This window comes from Miniopterus natalensis, chromosome 11 (genome assembly GCF_054644295.1).
Source record: "Miniopterus natalensis isolate mMinNat1 chromosome 11, mMinNat1.hap1, whole genome shotgun sequence".
Classification (NCBI taxonomy): Eukaryota; Metazoa; Chordata; class Mammalia; order Chiroptera; family Miniopteridae; genus Miniopterus; species Miniopterus natalensis.
Window position 1 is genome coordinate 24,633,842 of NC_142091.1, and position 18,524 is coordinate 24,652,365.

The following is an 18,524-nucleotide window of genomic DNA, read 5'->3' on the forward strand; positions in this document are numbered from 1 at the left end:
CTAAGGCCTAATCCATTTCCTCTGGGCAACAAAGAGCTTGGAGAACACGGGAAAGGAAAGAGAGCTGCCAGTTGTGAAGTTTCGGTCACGTCCTGGTGACATTAGTCCTGGTTTACTGTACCTTAGACAATAAACTCTAAACTAGCTCACAACAGCACACACACCTCCTGCTACCGCCTGTGGTCAGGGCAGAGAGGAAATCATTCTTTATTCAGAAAATCTTGGTTTATAGGTAAGAAAAAGGCATATTTTATAAGCAGTACTAGATTGTGAATAGAGTACTAGCTTCTAACCTCATTCAATAAACAATATTTGATACATGGAACAGTGTTCCAAACTGTGAAACCATAAGCTTCTATGAGCAAGAACTGGGATTCCAGCTTCTCAGAGAAAAGAGATATATGAAAATATACATAACATTATAAAACCATTTGTCTCTCTCCTGTTTTAATAATAACAATTATTGTTATTATTATTATTATTATCATTGTAGCAGGCATTTACTGAATGCTTTCAATGTGCCCAGCACTATGCTAAGTGCGATGTATGGATTATTTCATTTCACCCTCAGGCAACTTCATCAGATAAGAACTACTATTGTCTCCACCTTATACATGAGGCTTCAGCAAGTCAAATTCCCTGAGATTACACAGCAAGGAGACAGGACCAGGAAGCAAACCAAGTCTATTTCTCCCTAAACACTCCAAAATACTATCTATCTCCTTTTACATTTTAATACATATCCAAACTTTAAATCTATCCAATCTTATTTTTTTAAGCTATTACGCCAAATTGGAAAAAAGTCATCAACAACTCAGTTTACCTCAAGTACTTCAACATGTTCTCAAGAACCAGGGTAACCCTCAGTGAAGAATCCATGGCAACAAAGATATCCAAAAACTGGATCAAAGGCAAGAACCAATTATACTCCCACTGTGCTCAGGCAGCATGCCCAGGGAAGCCCGCCCTGACCACCTGGTCCAAAGCAAGCCCTCTCTGCTCAGTGCTCATCACACAGTCTCTATTATAGTACTTAACACACGGGAATGTCCACACACAACCCCACTGATCAGTGAGCTCTTGAGAGCAGGAACTATGCCTGATTCATCTGTGAGCTTCCAGAATACTAAAAAATACATAATAAACACCCACCAGATCGATAGCAAGACGTACAAATTCTTAAGAGGGTAAAAGTGAACTGAACTACAAATTGACTGTAAAACATAAAACTGTGAAACTTTTAGAAGAAAACATATGAGAAAATTTTGGGGATATAGGCATAGGCAAATTGTTCTTAGATGTGACACCAAAAGCACAATCCACAAAAAGAAAACAAAATCAATAAATTGGACTTTATCAAAATTAAAAACTTTTTACCTGCAAAATATCCTGTTAAAAGGACAAAAAGACAAACTACATACTGGGGAGAAAAAGATGTGGAAGCCACATATCTGACAAAAGATTTGTACCTAAAACATATAAAGAATTCTCACAGTTCAATAGTGAAAAAAATAACAATTCACTTAGAACATGGGCCAGAGACAGAGCAGTCATTCCACCAAAGAGGACATACAGATGGCAAATAAGCACATGAAAAGATGTTCAACATCATTAGCCATTAGGGAGTGCAAATTAAAGCCATGTTAAGGCTAGAACCCTTATTGGAGCAGCTAGAGAAATAAACAAATGCAGGTGAGAATGCAGAGGAACTGGGCCTCTTCATACATTGCTCATGGGAATGTAAAATAACACAGGTAACTCTGGAAAAGAGTTTGGCAGTTTCTTAAAAAACTAAACATACATTTACCATACAAAATCAAACAATCACATTCCTAAGCACTTATCTAATATTATGAACCAAAAACTGGAAACAACCAGAATGTCCTTTAATAGGTGAATGGTTAAACTGTGATATGTCCATATCATGAAATACTCCTCGGCAATAAAAAGGAATGAACTATTGAAAATGCAACAGCTTGGTTGGATCTCACGGGTATTGGGCTTAGAGAAAAAGCCAATCTCAAAAGGTCACATACCACATGACTTTATTTATATAACATTCTCAAAATTATAGAGCTGGAAAACAGGTTTGCAGTTACCAGGGTTTAGAGATAGGGGTGGGAGTGGGTATGGGGAGGGAGATGTATGTTACTATAAAGGGATGGCACCAGGGAGATCCTCGAGGTGATGGAATAGTTCTGTATCTAATTGTGGTGGTGGCCACAGGAATCTACACATGTGAAAAAACTGCACAGGAGTATACACATACAAATACAAATGTGTGCATGTTAAATTGGGGAAATCTGAATACACTCTGGGGATTATACCGATGTCGATTTCCCCGTTCCACTATTATACCGTGGTTATATAGGACCTTACCACTGCGGGAAGCTGGATGAACAGCACACAGGACCTCTCTACTGTTTTGCAACCTCCTATAAAGCTATAAACATTTCAAAATAAAATTTTCTTTTAAAAGTGAACTACGGACATTTTACTTAAAAACAAAACACATAAAAGAGGTGTATATAGCTGCACTAATGGCTATTGAAGTCCTAAACACAGGTTTAAACATATACAGTAGGACTATGTGACTTCATTTTTAGAAAAGTTAAATCCAATTCTCCAAAGTCTTAATAGGGATTATTTCCTAACACATGAGAGCAGTGATTTTCAACCTTTTTCATGTCATGGCACACATAAATCAAATGCTAAAATTCTGCAGCACACCAAAAAATATATTTTTTGCCAATCTGACAAAAAAATAGGTATCATTTTGATTCATTCACCCTGGATGGCTATTGTTGTGGTGATTGTCCTTTTTTTTTTATTTGACAATCTAAGGGAAAAGAGGTCAGTGTCACTGACTAAAAAGTCAGTACTGCATATTTTAAGAATTCTTGAGGCACACCGATTAACCCTGCCCTAGAGCTGTTCCCCTACCCCCCTCATAAAAGAAAAAACAATGCCTGATGTGTGAGCCGCTCTGGGAGTCCAGGAATCCTGTCCTAAATGCTTGGAATGAATCTACCCTAAGGTTTCACAAGAAGGGAGGCCAAGGGCCTCCCAAGTTAGAGAACTCAGCATGGTGCCAACACACAAACAAGCCCAGGCAGAGCTTCCCGCCAGCGAGAGTAGTGCACTGACCTACTCACAATGGCCAAGATTTAAATTTTGTCTTTCCTCCAAGACGAAACAAAGTCAAACCAACAAAATTTTTTAAATTGCTAAGCAAACAAACAAAAACATCAACAACCTCAGACTATTTCCAACAAACCCTATAATCAAAGATGTCCTCTTACTTGACCTCCAAACTCCTACTTGCTTTTCAAGTATTCTATTGCCTAGTGATTCTGGGACATAAAAACCTACCAAAATTAATGGAAAAAAAAATAAGAGGAGAAAAGTTATTCAAAAAACTGGAGAATTTCCTGACCTGAGCTTCCATATGTACCTAAAATGCCAACAGCCACACTGGAGGGGAGAGGGGTGCTACTTTGGAGAATTCTGCATATCAGAAATACTAATAGGTCTTACAAAGTTACTTCTTTTTAATTTATGGGTCTGGAAAATCATATTTTTACCATTTTCACTAGCAATTCCCTTGTTTCATAGTCATTTTTTCTTTAAAAAGCCTTACATTATATACAGTAGTCCATGGTTTTGCTTTCTGAGGTTTCAGTTAACCCCAGGTCAACCTCAGGCTAAAAATATTCAATGGAAAATTTCAGAAATTAACAATTCGTAAGTTTAAAATCTCGCACCATCCCTCTCCATTCTGCCCAGGACGTGAACCACCCCTTTGTCCAGTGTATACACTATCTTTCCATCAGTCACTTAGCTGGCTGGGTTATCAGATGGGCTGTCCTGGTATCGCAGTGCTTGTGTTCAGGTAACCCTTGTTTTACTTAATAATGGCCCCAAAGCTATTCACATAACTTTTTTTTTTTTAAATATATCTTTATTGATTTCAGAGAGAGGAAAGGAGAGGGAGAGAGAGAGATAGAAACATCAATGATGAGAGAGTCATTGATCGAGCCCACAACCCGGGCATGTGCCATGACCGGGAATCGAACCCCGATCGCCTGGATCCCAGGTTGACGCTCAACCGGCCACTCCTGGCCGGGCCACATAACTTTTATTATAGTATATTGTTATAACTGTTGTATTGTATTATTAGTTACCGTTAATCTTTTACTATGCCTAATTTATAAATTAAACTTTGTCATACATATGTATATATAGGAAAAAACAAAGCATACATAGGGTTCAGTACTATCCACAGTTTCAGGCGTCCACTGGGGGATGAGGGGAAGTACTGTAGAACGTTTTCATTTTCAAAGCATTTTCACAAATTACTAAGAAAAAAACACAGCACCAGTACCTAGGGGCTGTACTTTTCAACAGATCTCTCACCAGCCAGACTGCCACCCAATTTTAATTAGTTTAGCCATCCCTCCCCAGGCTCTGGGTCCACACTTCTCCACAAGGGTAGACATCAAAAAAAAGCAGAGATCTACTGACAGATGCCTCCAGACAAGCTGGCCAAGGGCAGACACTCTCAAGTCTAATCAGCAGTATGCCTGCCCATAAAATCATTCACATTCCTGTATTCATGTGCTTTTCTTAAGGACAGCACTTTAAAATCTCATTTAAACTGAAAGTCCTCCATTAACTTCCATGAAAAGATATACTTTTAAGTGCTTTGATCTCTACATGCCCTTCCACACATTAGTATTCTTCACCCTCCATCTGCACAGAACCCAAAAGACCGAGACTTCTGTGCATTTTAAAAAAGGGGAAGGGAGAGTGGACTTCGTAAGTGCAGCACCTTCTCTCCCTCCTATCCACTTGCAGAGGTTACAACTTTCCTTATATATCTTGAAAATGTGTCTCTCCAAAAACTAAGCACTCCTCTACCACACCTCACCCGTGAGAGTGGAGGATCTTTAAAGCCTTCCACTCTATGTCCTACTCCTTTTCATTCCGGTGAAATCAGTGGCTTCCAATCCTTTACTCCTCTGTAAAACAGTTCAAAGTGTATTTAAATATTGTTCCCATATAATTCCCATGAAGAGCGGTGACACTAAAGGCACCTTAATGCTCAGAGCAATGTGATGAGAAGTAAACTTCTGGTCTAGGTTCTTCAAGAACTTGCAGTCTAGAGAGACCCCTAATTGTTAACCTGTGTCTGACCACCACAGGGAGCTTCCAGGATGCAGAAGTGGTGGGCAGTCGCCAGGAAAGGTAGGTGTCCAGGAGTGATGGGAAGGAAGCCAGAGGAAATCTGTCAGTTTGGCAGGGACCCACGGGGCAGTTTTGGAAGCAGAGAGCCATAACTGTTCAACATTTCAAGCCCTGACTCTTTTTTTCTTTCTTCTTTTTTTCTTTTTTTTTGGCTTAAAACAAAAGAAAAATTTTATTACACAGTCTATGGATTAGGAATTCAAGAGCAGCTGAGTGAGGTCATTCTGTCAAGCCCTGCCTTTTCACTTCCCGAAAAGGACGGAAAATTTTGGAATAGTAGCTATTAATATCTCTCCATTCTGGTTTTACTCGCTTGTGGCAAATAGCATTACTGTTTGGAGTAGTCAAAAGCATCTGCGGTATCATAAATGGCTCTCCACTCCCACCACCATCCAGGATTTCAGAAGCAGTACAAAAACGCAGCTCTCATAATATGCCTCGGAAGAAAATCATGGGCAACCATGCCTGCCCTGTATCACGATGGCAAGGGAGCTGAGGACCCAAGAGCCCAAAATATTGGTCCAAACCACAAAGGCTTGGAGGTCGCATGATCAGGGCCCCTGTCTACTGAAGGCCTTGTCCAGATGATCTGCAGGCAAGATGGGCATTTCCCAAAGCATTGCCACTTGAAGACAGGAAACCAGCGCCAAAGCCAAGAAAGCAAAAAAACCTTCGAACAAAAATGGAAAAGGAAAGTCTTCCCTGAAACTAATCAAGATACTAGAGCTCGAGGCGTGGCGAGGCACGGGAGCTGCGGGCGGGCGGGGAGTAGAGATTCTCAGGCTGGGGTCGTAAGTGGGCAAACTGGGCATCTTCGCCGCCAGCTCAGTCTGGAGGCCCTCGCGGTGGGGGCGCGCGGGGGCTCATCAGTCCCACCGCCTCGTACTCCAGCCCGGCTGACTACGGGGCACGTTCGGCCCCTACCCAGGCACAGGGCCTTGGCTCCGCTCGCCTGTCATCGGCCGACTTGCCAACCTCCCTCCTGCCACAAATGTCACATTCCAAGAAAAAAAACAACAGTTCATCTTGGAAAGTTTACTTTTTCCCCCCTGAAACCGGATTCTTTTAAAGGCAGCATTAACAGCAAGGGAGAGCTAGATGCAACTGCCCGGTTTCTGTCAAATAAACTTGCCCGGGGAGAACAAAGAAGGAGTAGGAGCTAACGCGATCCAAGCCTCGGCGCCCCGGGTGCGACCCCTTCGCCGCCCCCACCCGCCAGGGCCGAGACTCCCCCGGCGGCAGGAAGGGTCAGGCCGGGAGCGCCGCAGCCCGTCGGGCCGGCGGCCGTGCGCGCCTTTGTCTCGCGCGGAGGGAAGCAGCCGCCCGCCACCCCCTTTCCGCCTCCTCCCTCGGCAGTCGGGAGCCCCGCTCGCGGGCGCGTCGCGGACCGTGCAGCCATATGGCAGGGCCCCTACCGAAAGGCCGGCCCCCGCGCCGGGGGCGCGCCCGCACCCCGGGGTCCTGGGCCCGCTGGGCCCCCACCGCTGCCCAGTCTTCGACAGGGCGCGGGGCAACGGGGCTCTGTGACCCAACCCGCCGGCACTGGGGGCCTACAGGGTGGCGCGGAAACCGAGTTCTGCTCTTAAAAAAAAAAAAAAGGAAAAAAATCTGGGTGAGAGAGCAAGATTCCGGTAGCAATCACTCCCGGCCCCTGGCGCCGAATCGGCTGCCAGAGTCTCTCCCAGCCGAGCCTATCTGCCCCGAGCCCCCGAAGAGGGGCGCCCGGCCCCGAGCAGCAGAGGGACGCCTGGGTCCCTCTCGTGGGAGATCTGGAAGCTCGGAGCCGCATCCCGAGCGAGGACTGGTTACCTTTCACCGCAGACTCGCAAGTTCCCCGGCGCAACTTTGCCCTCCACATGAGGCGATCATGGCTAGTTCAGCGCCGCGGTTGGAAAAGGCGGCCGCCGGGCAGCGCGCTGGGCATGGCGTGGGGCAGCGCGGGGAAGCGGCTCCCGACAATCAGCCCCATTCACACGGGAAGAAGGGAAATGCCAGGGCTTCACCTCCAGCCCCAAACCCGACAGCCGCTGCTGGGTCCTAGAGCGCCCGGCGCGCTCCCGTCGCCGCCCGCGCTCCCCGCTCCGCCGCGCGGGCAGGGGAGGGTCGTCGGGACCGTCGCCGAAACCCTACACTCCTCCCCAGCCCGGTGCCCGGCCGCTGGGCCCTAGAGCCCGCCCGCCGCCGCCCGCCACCCTTGCTCGGGGCCTCGAGATTGCGTTCTGAAGTTGCTTGCGGCTCCAGCTGACGCGTCTCCCGGAGAGTTAGGAAGGCGACAGCAGCCCTTGTTTTGCACCCTGACGCGGTTTAATTAATGTCAGACTGACCGGTTCCTCTTCCTTCGACTTGCTCTTCCTTCCCACCAGGCCAACTCCGGCAGAAACCGGTTTCCTGATCTGTCCTCTTAAATCCAGGTTAGGCTCTGTTTAGGATTTTTTTCTTAAATGGAATTTCCAGGTGAAAAGTGGCCACACACTTTTCTCTTTGCACTCACCAGGCCTCATTGCTCCTGTCACTGGCTGAGGTTGGACGACATGCTGCTACGATGTGCTCCGTGGACAAGCAGAGGGGCCAAAACAGATCTTCCAGCCTTAGCTATTAAATACATTAGGAGAACGGTACATCCTGTGGCCACAAACCCCCCAAGCTCCCATCTGCCCGAGTGGAGGCAAAGAAAGTGACTGGGAAAATGTTGCTGATCCTCCCCCAACTCTTAAACCAGGCCTTCGTACGTAACATTATATTCCTTGAGGCCAGGCAGACCTTTGGAGCCTTGATCAGGAACCCGCCCCCACCATAACATTTCTCCCTAGCTCTGGAGGGCCAGCCCTGCTGCTCAGCGGATGAGAGGCCAGGTAGTACTGCAGCTGCTGCGGAAGATGTTAACAGGAGAGTCAGTGCATGCCACACCTCTGGTGTTCCTGTACTCTCCTTGCCTTTTCACTGGACCAGGAACCCTTCAGGCGTTCCTGGCTGGATTGGGACAATTACCTAATTAGTCTGCAGCAGTTTTTCCCCCTCCAGTTAATCCTCCTGAATTGTGTGCTCTTCTGATTCTAGTCTATTCTTCTGATCCCCAGGATGGCTAGCTCAGGAAGCTCACGTCTCAAGATAAAGCCCAAATACAGTAATTTAACAATTATTTACCAAATACCTACTCTATTTAAAGTCAGCTATCCTAGTACTTGAAAGTACACAACAGCAGCTAAGCCCTTCAAAGATGTATTATCTATTTAAGAAGACAAGATGTGCAAACAAAACAAGGCGGCAACAATGAAAGGGCTGGAGATGCCTGGAAAAGGTGGAAAGAAGTTCTGACTGCAGGAAAAAGCAGAACATTGAAGGGTGGTGGAGCGCAGATGCAGCTAGCATTTTAGCATAGACTGGGAAAGAAAGAATGGACAGGAAAAAGGAGAGAAAAAAGGAAGGAAACTAACATTTATTAATTGACCTCTATTAGATACCATACTATATCCTAGGAGACAACAGAATTTATCAGTTACAAGCACCCACAGGAACAAAACAGTGGATTGAGTCACAGTACAACCACTCTCCACCTGTGTGACGTTGGGCAAGTCACCTAACTCCTCTAAACCTAAGTTTGTTCAATGGTGAAAATAGCACCAAGCCTCACAGGGTGGTAGTAAGGACTGCATAAAGTAACAAACGTCAAATACTTAGCATAATGCATATAAGTGCTCAACATATACTGGCTATTATTATTTCAACCAACCCTCCAATAGCCCTGTAAGGCAGAGAGAATCTGGGAAACCTGTAAGGTTGGGGCTAACGAGATGGAAAGGAAGAGATACCAGGTAGATACCAACTCTTTGAAGATATCAAATACAATGAAGAAAGATACCAAATCTCTGAAGCAAGGTTTTACTCTTTTCATGGCCTAGATGGCTACCCTGGGAGAAAGAACAAAGCAATCAAGTTAACCCAGATTTTCAACCTGGGTCATAGGAAGAATGGTTCATTGGACCAGTGATGGAAGAAGCAGAGCTGAAAGCCTGAGAGGAACCTTGTCTGAGAAAGATGTTAAGAGACTCACCGTCCTCTGGGCAAGAGGAAATATGGAAGGAGAGTTTGAGTGAGAAGCTGGAAACAGAGGTATGAAGGGGGGCGGGGAAGGGGGGAAGGAAGCTGTGAAGATTGGTTTACCTGGAGAATTCCCACAACAAAAAATTAGGGAAAGAACGAAGAAGAGGAAGAGGCTGGAGAAATAGAGAGCCGGGCGGGTTTAAAGGCATGGAAAATGGAAGAAATTTGAGGAATTTGGTCCCTCTCTCTAAAGCTACAGATTCCTAGACTTCTGATGAAGTAACAGGCACAGCTTGTGGGCTCAAGAATCTTCTGATTCCATTAGGTGGACCTGGCCTAGACTCTTCCAACTGATACCAAATGATGACACAAGAGTCAAATGCATGGCAGCACCAGCAGAAAGACCTGCTGCAGGCCAACTCCCCCCTCCATATACCTTAATTTCTTCAACTATTAATAATCACTACATCAAACAGGGAAAACAAATAATCTACATCAATTACCCCTGAATCTACTGTTCAGGAACTAAGGCCTGAGAAAAAGACTTTGGATCTGACTAGCAAGAGATCATCAATAACACTTTACAGTAATATTTGGTTGGAGATCCCAGCGTACGGTAAGGGCCAAAGAGAAAGAAGGTATGTTTACTAGCAGCCAGGTGAACCAGTCAGCATCTGTGTCTTCTTTGTATCTGTACATTCACGCTAAAGGTCAGCATACTTTCTAAATCGGCACAGGTTGTCTTTTACTCACCCCCAGGAAAGTTAGGAAGGTGGTGATGGAATAATTTCAGCACTCTTAGGGACAGCTCAGAGAACTGTCTCCAAGCAGGGCAGGTACCAGGATGCAACAGACAAACACAGAGGCCGAAAGAGGAATGAAGAAGTAATAGGCATCCAGGTAGAGGAGAATGAACCTGACCTTTAGAGTAAGTCCTGTGTTCTGGTCCCAGGTCTACCTATTTCCAGCTATGGAGAGTAACCTAACAAGAGCCTCAGCTTCCTCTTTTCATGAACAAAAAACTAATCATGTTTTACTCTCTTATTTCCAAAGATGATATAGACACTTTTTTTTCTAAAACTGGGATCAAGCTGAGCTCCTAAAATAACAGCAACATAAAATCACTATTAAAAACAATGATTGACAGAATAACTAGACATAACATAGGCCAGAATGTTCATACTTGAGATCCCCTGTGGTTGCCATTCTGAAAAAGATGCTTGGGTGTTTCATTCTGAAAACATGTCCTTTCTGTCCATAGCTAGAAAGAGCAGTAAGAAGAATGGCCCCTCCACACCGATACAACAGTTCAAGTTCTCCTATTTCTAGAATATGCACTGAACACCAGTATGTCTTGTACTTTAAATGCCAAAGACAGAGAAATGGGGATGCTCTCACCATTCCTTAATGGCTTCAGCTCCTCTGGACCGTTCAATTCAGGAGAAAAATTTGTTTTACAGCATAAATTCAGAGTGGGGCGAGGGGTTAAAATGTACATCTTAAATGATAAGTTATTCATCCAGAAATCAGAAAGTACATATTGTGTGTCAGGGATACAGCCAGTGTAATACAATGCAGAACAGTCTTCAGAAAAGTCCAAGGTAGAGAGTGAAAGAATTAGAAATAAACAGAAAAAAATCAAGTCCTAAGCAGAAGGACTAACTGAAAGGATTAACTGAAAGCACAACACAGTTAGAAAGAAGGTAGGACTATGTGAGAGCTACAACGGTTCATTCATTCATTCATTCAAAAAATATTGATTACATTGAACAAGATACTCCATTAGTTGCCCAAATACCCTAGTATGGGCTCTGTCTTACTAAAATGTATATAAATCAATGTATAATTACAAATTTGTGTCTATGTATGATGAAGAAAGGAGCAGGGTGCAATAACAGACTGACGAAGGAGAATGGTGGCTACTTAGAGGGGTGGTGACAAGGAAGGAAGGAAGGGAGAGTTTCCGCAGAGCAAAGAGCATGTGCAAAGATCTTGAGGCAGGAAAAAGCTCCACGAGTGTAAGAAACTTAAAGGAGACAAAGAGAGAGAGGACCTGCAGGAATCCGGTACCGAGGATCCAGGGACGGGCCCAGGAAGAATTCCTTCGTAATGCTACCAGTCTCCTTACCCAGTGTCTGGGAATGGTCCCTTTCTATTCAACCTTTACGACTTAGGTATATACAAAAGAGTTTCAAACTAAGTGAAAGAAGAAAGGAAACTTCAGAAAATGATCAATTTGGGATAAAAAAATAATAAAAAGATTATTTTTGTATCACTATGTATTTGGTCAAAATATTTACACAAAAGATGCACTCACTCTAGAGGCTTCACCGAGCCCTATTAAAACAAGGGAGACCCGGGATCCCCAGTGCCAGAAGGACAGTGGTTCTTGAACTATAGTGTATCGGTCACCTGAAGAGCTTGTTAAAACAGAGTTTCTAATTCATTAGATCAGGGTGGGGCCCAAGAATTGCATTTCTAACGAGTTCCCAGATGATGCTAATGCAGCTGGTCCATGGATCACACTTTGAGAACCTCTGGTGCAGCACATTTGGGCGACCTACCTTTCTATGAACTCAGAATCCCAACCTAAATAAGGGAATTGGCAAGAGATATTGTAGGAGAGGAAAGACCAAAGCCCAGTTTTCAGTTTTGATCTAGCACGTACAGGGTAGTGTCTCCTCTGAGCCAGGTGATTTCATGCATTATCTCATTGTATTGGTATTATCATTCATGTTTTACACTACAAAGAGAGTCTAGGTGAGGTTACGTGAATTTCCCAAGGTCATGTGGCTCCTTAGAGACAGAGCCAGGATTCAAGCCTGTTTTAACCACTGCATTACTTTGCCTCACAAGCAAGCAGTTCCTCCTCCCAGCTCACCTGAACAGGAGAGATGCTTCCCCTGACTCCAGGCTGGGTGAACCACTGGAAAGCACTGTGAGGCCTGGCCCTAGTGTAGTTAGTGATGGGTGGAGATATTTGCACAGACTCCCCAAGGCTGCTAGGGACCTGACCTTTTACTAAGTTTTTCCCTTCTTATGGAAGGGAGTAAGATCTATTAGGCCTCCACAAAATCACTGTTAGCCATGTTGCATACATTCTCTCTTTCTAAACCACCAGAGGTGGTTGCCAAGCTGCGGGGCACAGTTAAGTATTTTAAAACACAGGCTGAGAAGTCAGATGGGCCTGGCATCAACTCCCCTTCTGCCACTTAGTAGTTATATGACTAGCTAACTTACTTGACTTTACTAAAGCTCGGTTTTCCTTCTTTTAATAAGTCCTAGTTAACAGTAGTATCCCCCTTAAAGGTTGTGAGAAATTCATGAGTCAGGTGCATGTAAAGTTTTCAGCAAAGTGCTTAGCATGCAGCATATTCACCATTATTATTACTAATTTATCCATTTCCTTTCAAAATATGGTCAGTGTTAGAGGACTTCTAGTTATTGCTGTGCTAGACACACAGTTTCTTTTTGTTTACATGTCTAAGGTTTTGGAATATTTAATTGGTAGATCCAGAAAATATGAATGAAGGGCATCTTGATTTTACCACCCCCCACACACCCCAACTGAGAAAAGTAGCTTTAGATATCCTTATAGACAAAAAAGGGGGGAAATGGGCTAGGTTGTGTATTTTAGGCAAATTTAAAATAATTAAATAACCATAGCTAATGCATATTGATTCACGAAGTGATATTAACATGGGTGGATGGTTGATATCAAGGTGTCCGATGACCCCACGATGCCAAGTATTGGTCAAGTTATATTGTGAGTTCTCAGTTCCAGGTTAAAGGGACATTTTCCTCAACTATAAGGCAGGCAGCCGATGTTGAGCAGGATGGGAGTGGATGGAGAAATGAGCATATTGGAAACATAACTAGCATGAAGAAGAGAAGGTTAAGATACAGTTTGATAGCCATCTTCAGAAGGAAAGGAAGAAAGGCAGACTTATTCTACATTTGCTATATAACATTCCAGAGCATTGTGTGTCAAACAGTAGTTGGCAACTCATTAATGGAAATCACTGAACAGGTTAGCCAGCATTTTAAACACATAAAATAAAACATAATAGAAAACATCTAATAAGGGTATAATTGCTATTCCATGAAACTTCCATTTTAGTTGTATTTATATTAAAATTTGTACTTGTGAGTCTAAACGTAAAATGTTGGGTCACAGTGAAAAAAAAAATTTTAAGCTAGAACACAACATGGAGAACTAGATGCAAGAACAGGAAGTCAGGGTTCAGCTCCCTACAAAGAAAGTGTTGTAAGAATGGTCACTGCAGAACACTAGACCAGGTTTCCTCAGGAGGCAGACCCCCTGCCCCATAATACAACACCGCCTCTGGTGATGACCTCACACAGGCTGAGGGACCATGCATTAAGGCAGGAGGGCACTGAGGGTCCCCTGGAATGAGGACACTAAGATGCTCTGACTCTTTAAAACAAAGTAGATCAGGCCCGGGCTTCTGTTACAGGAGAAAATAGAGGATATCAAAACCTCAGCACCCAGACTCCAGAAGGCCTGCAGCAAGCCCAGAGGGGACTGGTCCATGTTACGTATTCCATAAAATAGAGCACACGTCAAATCCCTGAAGTAGTTTAGGATTTCTGCTATAAGAAAGGCTAATTTCCGCATCCACTTTCTAATTGAGGTAATAAAATAAGGCACCCATCAGCAATCGCATCTCATTGATGTCAGCACCTAAGTGGAGTCCAGTGGGGACTGAGTACCTGATGACAGGAACGGAGCCAGACTTGACCGCATCTCCTGACAAAGCAAGCGAAACTCCAGTGCAAAGGGCAGCGTGTGCCCAGATGCTGCTCCCACACACAAGGCTGCCAGAGAAAACCCGCAGTCGGATTTGGATTTCAGATAAGCTGCAACATTTTTAAGTATAGTATATCCCAAATGTTGCAGGGGATACATATACTAAAAACAGTCATTTGCTTTTTACCTGAAATTCAAATTTAACTGGTATCCTGTTTTGGTTTTTTTAATATGTTTTTATTGACTTCAGAGAGAGAAAAGGTCAAAAAGAGAGAGAGAGAAACATCAACAATGAGAGTCATTGAGCTGCTGCTTCCTGCACGCCCCCTACTGGGGATCGAGCCCAAAACCCAGGCATGTGCCCTGACCGGGAATCGAACCGTGACCTCCTGGTTCAGAGGTCCACGGTCAACCACCGAGGCACACGGGCAGGGCTGGTATCCTGTATTTTTGTTTGCTAACTCTGGCAATTCTTTCCTACACTAGGTTATGTCCCCATACCTGCTTTAGAAGATTCCTCAGTCTCTCATTTGGTAAATAGTGTGGAATGTCAGCTCCAAGGAGCTGAGAGTAGCACAAACAATGATGACCCCAATGGGGAAGGAGTGAAATTCACATGAGCTTTATCTCACTGAACCAAATACAAGGGCCTTTTACTGGTGGGACAGACTCCTTGAGCCATGAGGACACGCACAGCATTTGAGGAAGGAGTTAACGAGGTTGCAGTCCCACTTTGTAGAGTTTCCATGCTAACCCCAGACCCATATGAGGGAGATCTGGGTTTCATTCACCAGCACTCCACTATTCAGCCCTCAGTTACAGGGACCCTGGAGGAGGAGCTGGCTGTGGCTGCGGCCTGCTGTTAAGGCAGACATGACGCTGTTCATGCTCTGGACTTCTGTTCTTGCAGGTCACACTGGGAAGAATTGCTCTCCTCCAGGAAGCCTGCCTAGCTTCCCCTGCCTCCATGGATGCATCAGGTTCCTCTTCTCTGGGACCCCTTGCCCCCCGCACACTTCCCTTACAGCACTCACCCTAATCATTGCAACAGCTCCACTGGAGGGAGAGGCAGCAGGTGCCTGTCAAGGAAGCAGTCCACAGTGAATGTGTGGAATCTGGAATCCCTCTTTTGAGGTTGGGGGGGGGGGGGAATAGCTTTTAGTGCCAAAAGGAAAATGTGTTTTTTAAAGGATAAGATTGTCAAAATTCTCCGGCTGGTCAGCCACAAAGGGCCACAATAATGGACCTTTCTTTTTAGTCAACAGTCCGTAAATAGCAAACCTTTGGGGACAGAAAGAAAGGAGCCTGGCAGGTTACAAATCTCAGCAATAGACCTTCATCATTCAGCCCCCAACTTTCCATAGAGTTCATTTCAGATAAGGTTCTGCAGCCACAGGGCCTTTCTCTATTTTCTTAAGAACCTGAAGTTTCCATAAAATATTGACAGTTAAACAGTGAGCTGAAAGCAGCTACAGTGTCTGTCCACTCCGAGAAGAAGTTGAAAATAAATCTTGCCAACTCTCTATGTGAGGATACAAAGGTCACAGGGAGAGGAGACTTAAGCAGAGCTAAATATACATGCGTATTTGACATGAAAATAACCCTGACGAGAGGCGTCCACATCTAGCACTCCTGTAAAGGCGTGGGTTTCAGCAGGCAGCAGACTGGCGAGAGACAGCAAAACCACCCCTGAACATCTGTTTCCCCATTTTGCCAAAAAGCATTCTTTCTAAATCCTTTTATAATGTGACCTGTTCCATTTTCTGGCAGAGAGCCCCAGGAAGGCAAGCACTGCCTTTTCTGTCCATATTCCAACTGAAGATGGGAACAGGAAAGGGGGGAGCTAGAGGAGGAAGGGAGAGAGACTAGCACAGGGGAACAGAGACAAAAATGGGGCAGGGAGAGAGACAAGAGAGAAGAGGGGAGGAAAGGGTAACTGGTGGAGAGAGAAAGAAGTGACATCAAATCATCTTATTGTGCCCACCCTGAGCAAAACTAATCTGAGACACAGAAACAAACAGGACATATTCCAGAATGATCATCCAGTAAGTATGTGACCCAGAAACCAGAACCACAGTACTCGAGCAGGTCAAGCTGGTCAGTTAACACTCTTTAGATGCCAGGGGTTCCTACCAAGGGAAGGAATACCAACAGTTCTAGGGAGTCATGATTGCGTTTAAGATCCAGGAATAACTAGACGCAGTCTCATATATTTCTAGATTTCTGGTGAAAATATCTCTTTGGCAAAGAAAATGCCCTTTCCATTTTCGTGTGTGTGTGTGTGTGTGTGTGTGTGTGTGTGTGTGTGTGCTGTCCCTCTCCCTTGTGGTAGGTAACCCTTTATCCCTTAGAACGTATTGTCATTTTCCCTTTCCTGCTCCATTCTCTCCCTCAAATAAAACTCCACCTCCTGGGCAACATGTAGTATCACTTCGCAAAACAAATATCTGGGGAATGGTGATGAATTTTACACCTGAGCCTGAGTCCCCCTGCCCTCAGTTATGCAGTCAGGTTTCTCTCCAGGCTTCCACTGACCTGCCCTAAATTATGCTGCTGCAAAGGGTTAGTTTCCTTTAGAAATCGCATCAGAAACCGCAAGAGGCTTCCTGTCCCCAGGTACTGTGCATTGCAATACAGAGCAGCAAGCACAGGACGTGAATGAAGGAGACTAAGAGAAGTTCTTCTGGGTGTTGCTTCAAATCCCATTACAGAAAATTCCTTCAGAGCGTATTGATCACTGTGTGATGGTCTAATAAAATATGTATTTGTTTGAGTACCTACCATTCATTTATCCAGCAAGTATGTACTGAACAGCCATATACTGTATTGCCAGGCCCTGTGCTGGTTACGCTAAAGTTATTTTATTTAACCCACAACCAAATTTCCCTGGGAGGAGGGCAACTTGTCTATTCTCTTCCCGAGGAAACTGAGATTGGCTCTGGAGCCAGAGATTATACTTTGAAACTAAACTTTGCCTCTAACTAGCTGTGTGACATTGGACAGATAATTGAACCTCTCTGAGCCTCTGTTTCCTCCTCCATAAAGTGAAAATGATTCCTTCTGCTTCGCTGAGTAGTTCTGAGGGTGAAATGAGCAGCATGCCCAACAAGATCAATAATGGAAGGGACTGAGTCGCCCAGGCGTAGGGAACTGTAACAACGGTGAACAGTTCTGTGAATGTTTTGTTGCAGCCAGGAGGTCAGACCACACCCCTGCTGTAGGGTGAGGTTTCCTGTGAAGGGAATTGAATTTTCCACTGTCAATCATCCTGAGAAAAAGTTAAACTGGGGTGAAAACTCCCTCCCTCTCGGAAGCTATGTTCTGGGATGGGGGGGAGGGGAGGTAAAGCAGGAGAAATAGCTTCCAAGGGTGGTGAGACCTGGGGTGGATCCAGGGGTTGGGTGCCTGGCCCTGGCTGTTTGGAGGCTGGCTCAGATCTGGCCATGGTGCCAATCTGATCCCAGGCTCTCCGTGGGACTAGGCTTGTGTAGTAATTAGAAGCCCTGGGTCCATTCTGAGGCTGAAAGAGTAGAGAAGAGCAGTGTCCCCATCCCTGAGGCCAACGGAGGGTAAGACAGTGGGAAACCAGTCAGACTCCCAGCAGGCGAACGCCAAGCCTCCAGGTTCTGGTGTGAGCAGGGGCAGCAGGCGTGACGGCCTGAGAAATGTGGTCACTGATTTCCGAAGAAGAGAGGACTTGGAGCAGTTTTCGCGGTGTCCACTGGGTTGAGCAAGGTGTATCTGAATTCCAGCTCCCCTGGCAAAAGGCTAGCGCAGCCAGAACAGACTCTGTGCATGCAAACAAGCACCCCCTGAGAATTCCTGGATATAAAATTGGGGGGTAGCCTTAGAGACTTGATTTCAGGCACATGCTCAGAAATCATTATATTAGGGGGTACTAATGTGGGTGACATGATTTGAACTCCAGGCTGGGAAGCTGAGTAGACCGTTTGCACACATAAAGCGCCCAGCACCAGGCAGGTTTATATTAAGTCTAGGACCTTTCTCTGTATTCATCCCCAGGTAATGGGAGGGAAGAAACTTTGGATGCAGGATATATTTGACTTGGAACAGATTTTTCGTAACTCTTGAGCCTTGACACCTCCTCCCAACACTGGGTGGGAAGAGGAGATGAATGGCAACATTTTTTAAACTTATATGTTAAAAATTAAATCTTTCAGAAGGTTTTGACCATGCCTGAGGGTGTCAGAGCACTTGCCTAGGGACATGAAAACATAGTAAATGTTTAATGATGGCGATTTCATTTAAGCATTCCTCCTAAAATGCACCTACTCCTCACAGCCATGCTCGGAAGCTGACACTATTACCATCCCCATCCTATCAGTCAGGGCCCCATCAGAAAATGGGTGGTACACCCAAAGGAGTGACTGAAGCATGTCTGATGAGGGACTGCTGGAAAAAGTGATGGGCAGGGTTAAGGGAAAACAAGTGACGAAGAAGTACC

General features: G+C 45.0%; 1 protein-coding gene across 4 annotated transcripts in view; it reads right to left on the reverse strand.

Moving 5' to 3' along the window:
• Positions 1-18,524, reverse strand: part of AMOTL1 (angiomotin like 1) — a 144,492-nt gene that overhangs the window by 84,834 nt on the left and 41,134 nt on the right. Inside the window, exon 1 of one of the 4 annotated variants that reach the window (XM_016206779.2) lies at positions 7,057-7,303. The exons of the other annotated variants lie outside the window; for them this stretch is intronic. Within the exon in view, the coding sequence (XP_016062265.2) occupies positions 7,057-7,105 (49 nt within the window). The 5' untranslated portion in view covers positions 7,106-7,303. Of the gene's footprint in view, positions 1-7,056; positions 7,304-18,524 lie in introns of those variants that run through there. 4 annotated transcript variants of the gene reach the window in all.